The 4,693-nt window shown below is 41.1% G+C and overlaps 1 protein-coding gene across 2 annotated transcripts in view; it reads left to right on the plus strand.

Annotated features, from left to right (window-relative positions):
* The window catches only part of LOC116387719 (neuromedin-U receptor 1-like), a 5,223-nt gene extending 3,077 nt beyond the window's left edge, over positions 1-2,146 (plus strand). The window contains exons 4-5 of one of the 2 annotated variants that reach the window (XR_004213034.1): positions 97-1,209; positions 1,699-2,146. Coding sequence is in view for 1 of the 2 variants with exons in the window: in XM_031855050.1 (XP_031710910.1) it covers positions 97-407 (311 nt within the window). In the remaining variant the exon portion in view is untranslated. Of the gene's footprint in view, positions 1-96 lie in introns of both variants that reach the window. The other variant, XM_031855050.1, reaches the window with a different exon arrangement.
* Positions 2,147-4,693: the final 2,547 nt, after the last annotated feature.

Genomic DNA, 4,693 nt, shown 5'->3' on the forward strand with positions numbered 1-4,693 from the left:
TGTGTGTGTGTGTGTGTGTGTGTGTGTGTGTGTGTGTGTGTGTGTGTATATCTGTCCAGTTGACTTTCACCTAAACTGTCCTTCTGGCCTGTCCAGGTGTGCTGGTGGTTGTGTTCGGCCTTTGCTGGGCTCCCTTCCATGCGGACCGCTTGATGTGGAGCTACATCGACCCCTCGTCCGAGCACCACCTCCAGGTCTTCGAGCACGTCCACATCGTCTCCGGAGTCTGCTTCTACCTGAGCTCTGCCATAAACCCCATCCTCTACAACCTCATGTCCACAAAGTTCAGAGAAATGTTCAGTCACGTTACTTGTTATTCTAAAGGCTGGCCAGCGCGCTCCAGCTTAAAGATGAGCCATCGCAGCACCTTAAGCGAGAAAATTCCCAATAGTACGAAATCTACTTAGTCTGGACCAAAGGTCCAAGAACATTATACACCGATGGATGACAAATTAAAGGAAAAATGACAGGAGAAATGCATGTAATACAGGAAATACGGGGGGTTTAATGAGCCTGCAAATGGTGTGAATTGTATGTTATGGCCTACACAGTTGCCAGATCTCATTCGAAGTAGCTACCACAGTCATCATCACCCCAATTGAGGGAATTCCTTTTGGAAGAATGTAGTTAATCCCTCCTCCATCGGTATATTTCCCTTCCACGACATCTGCATTCTCCCGATGTCACAGTATCAGTCGAGAATCGCTGGCAGCTACGGGCATGGATGTTTTCTCTCTTCTCCTGACTACGTTCAGTGATTGACAGATGGTATTTTGACTGTGAGAAACTATCTGGCTGATCAGGTTATCTGTACATATATTATCTTCATATGGGAAAGGTCCCTAAATGGAAGGATATAACTCTTTAAGTGGAAGACGATGTCACATGAAGGGGAACAGATGGTATACCCAAAATCGATTGAACCATGTGACAAAAGGCAAGGTGGCAAGACTTAAGAGAAAAAATAAGCATCGTTGCTGCACAGTCTGCTACTGGATCTGGAAGTCCTCCAGATTTCAGAAATATCCACAGTAACTCAAATCCCATTCATAGAGAGAACCAATAAGACTGAGTGAAGTGAAAAATGATGACGTGGAGCTACATTGACCTTTCTGACGTCAATGTTTTAGATGAACAATGAAATTATCATTTAAATGATACAACAGCATTTGTATGCATGAGAAATACATCCCATCGACTGTCTCAAAGGTAAATCCTTTCTATCAGTGTGTTTGTGTACGGTGGCACAGCGGTTAACGCTGACGCCTCGCAGCAAGATTGTTCTGGGTTTGAATTCTGTCTGTGTGGAGTTTGCATGCCCTCCCTGAACGCCTGAATGTGTATAGCTAATGGGTGCAGGATCGTGAATGTATTTATTGCGGGTGACTGTTGATGAGCGTAACATTTCCAGGAGGACCTGTTAACACGCTTTCACAGCAAAGAATCAATGCACAATGGCTTCTGTTTAAAAGGAAGAACATTTGTCTCGGAATGAGTCGGGGGGGGAAATGAAAGTCAATTAAGTGAAGCAGGGAAATAAACACGGGGCAATGGTTTGTTTATCGAATTTATAACAAGTGGCAAAGCTGATAAGTCAGGTGCTTTACAAGTATTTCCATGCATATTTCTTTAACCACTCTTTTTTGCACTTACATAAAATGTATAGTATTACTAATTCTACTTTTTGTTCTTCTTCAGGCTGTGAGATGTTTGAATTCATCTACCACACTCCACAGTTTTGTGTGTGCGTGTGTGTGTGTGTGTGAGTGTGTGTGTGTATTTTCTCATGTAGCAGATGGGACATTAAACTGCATTTTGTTGTGGAGAACAAAAAATGAACCTTGAAATGTTGTTTAAAGCTTAATTAACGAAATTATCACTTTAGAAATACTGCCAGGTTGAAAAGGCCACCGGCATTTATTGCTCTCCAAAGTGTTATTGTTGTTTCATGTGTTGAATTAATTGCTTTAACATTTAGCAAATTGTATTGAAAACAGTACCTGTATGTAGGACATGTGAATCATCAACTCTTTTATCAATGTGCAGTACCTAATGCAGTATTCTCTACTATTTAATGAAAGCATGCAGAACATTTGTTCTTTTTCTCAGCGTGTATACCCTTGAAATAGAATATACGATTAAATGACCTGCTTTTGAACATCAGTGCTGCTGGTAAGATGTGCTTACAAGTGTGTGTTTATAATGACTCTTGTTTTCATGTTCACACTCCTATAGAGCAACCAGCTCCAGCACTTCTGTGTAAACATGGTCAAAGTGCTGCCCAACAAGACAACCTATTTATAAGTACAACGTCTGCCAAGGGCCAGGAGAACCTTTCCACTCGTCTGTCTTATCTCAACTCTAGGTGACACACAGTACACGGGAAGAAAACAACTTCTACAAATGAAGATGATAATTACGGGGTAGAGAGGAAAGATGATGTCACTGGATTCATAATATGTAAAAAAAAAAATGAAATGATGATTGACACAGAACACAAAGATGGGCTAACAGATGGATAATGACTAATCACGTTGTAATGACGAAGTGTTATCAGTGTGCCACACCAACGCTAGTGATCAGCAATCTGCCCACAACCTTCATCGCCATAACAGAATACACTGTTTACCCAACGGCTGCGCAAACAGACCCATTTAAGAGGCCACATCACAAGTATCGTCTAATGGTATTCTTTCAAGCGCGCGGCGGTTATTATCACCCGTGGCGCTTTGATATGACAATATGAAGCAGACAGTACAATTTAACTTTGAAGAATTCTGCGAGCAGAGCGTGGGCGCTGTGAAATTAAAGCATATATCAACCCTAATGAGAAATATGATGTGTTTCATTTTGACTTTCACTTACAGAATGACATGTTGAAGACCATAAAATTGGAAAGAATGAAAAAAGTTAATGTGGTGCTCAGTAGTTGTAGAGGAGATGCATTGCAAAGTGTTTGACTTCACCTCACTGGTTTTCCTCTGTTAAAACTCAACCAACATAGAAATGTGTAATTTATATGCATCACCCTGACGTGTGTTGACTCAAAACACAATGAAAGTAGAGAGTTACAAATTTAATTTAGATTCTTAATACACACAGTTAATGAAACAGTACATGTACAGACCACCTCTATTAAAGGGACAGTTCACTCCAATATCAAAAACACATAATTTCCCCCTTACCTGTAGTGCTCATCATTATCATTCTAGATAATTCTAGATGTTTTGGTTTTTGGAGATATCGGCGGTATAAGTCTGCCTTTTCTAGAATATCATAGAACTATATGGCACTCGGCTTGTGGTGCTGAAAGCGCCAAAAAATACATTTGAAGAACTCAGCAGCAGTTTTTTTCCCCAAAAAGCATTACAAGGTTACAAGGTTACAAGGTTACAAGGGGTTTTATTTGTCATTGTGTGACATGGTTGCACAATTTAGATTGTAGTCCCAATTTGCTACATAGGAAAAAATGATATTGTATACGGGGGGTGGAGGATGAATTAAGCAGTCTCACAGCCAGAGGAAATAAGCTGTTTTTGAAGTCTGGTGGTTCGGCAGCTGATATTTCCGTATCTCTTTCCAGTCGGCAGCAGGGCGAACAGCAGGCACCTCTTCTCACCAATATAATATCACTGATGCTCAGTAGATGGGTGCCAATGATGTTCTGGGCGGTTTTAATCACCTGCTGTAGAGCCCTCCTGTCCTCTGCCGTACTCATCCCATGCCATGAGGTTGTTTTGAATTCTGAGCTGAAATGGAACGATGGTGGCTGTCTTGAAGCAGGTGGGAACACTCTCCTGTGATATGTTGAAAATATCAGTGATGCCAACAGTTAGCTGGTTGGCACGTTCTTACACGACCAGGGATGTTATTCGGCCCAGCAGCTTTACTCATATTTAGTCTCATCAGGGTTTTCCTCACATCCGCTGTGGATACTGACAGTGGCCGGTCCTCTGGAGGCGGGGCAGACATGACAGCTCAAAATAATCCACAGACTTTGTTGTGAGAATGGAGAGAAGAGAAGGCAGTCATGTCATTCTAGATTTATAAATAACATTACAGGTAAGATACAGTATGTATAAATATGACTGTATGAATATGTAATTTTGATTTTGGGGTGAACTGTCCCTTTAAAACAGCAGATGTTAGGTGATGGAAGCCTAAGAGCTACAGCACCCTTACAATTTACTTATGACACCATAATGATAATTTGAGAAAATTCCAAGAATAAGAAGTAATGTAGAATCACAAAAGCATTTCAGAGACAAGAAGGATGTAGCGACGGAGGACATGATGTGCTGCAGAGAAAGGTGATGTGAGGTGTTTCATGATGAGATGAGTTTCAGTGAGGATTGGGATCTGACACTAATAGTCTGACTGGAACTTGGAAGGTCATTCTAACGAGAATAGTGGTCGATAAAAAAGACAGAGAAGAAGTGAGACTGACATGTCCTTCACCCGTGTTAAGCAGAAACCAGAGCGGGGGGGGGGCTCAGCGGTGACTTTATCAGCAGCCACATACACCCCTATTTTCAGCTTGTTCCGCTTCCCCCAAGTGACTCAAAAACTTTTATTCTTAAACTATATTTAAACTATATTTAATTTAGAAAATCTGGTGTTTGTGTCCTTCCAGCAATGACATTAAATATATACGCTAGTTAAGCTTTATTTATCAAAGAAATGTCATTGGGAT

Source organism: Anarrhichthys ocellatus, unplaced genomic scaffold (genome assembly GCF_004355925.1).
Source record: "Anarrhichthys ocellatus isolate YVR2014 unplaced genomic scaffold, GSC_Weel_1.0 scaffold15, whole genome shotgun sequence".
In the NCBI taxonomy this organism is placed as follows: Eukaryota; Metazoa; Chordata; class Actinopteri; order Perciformes; family Anarhichadidae; genus Anarrhichthys; species Anarrhichthys ocellatus.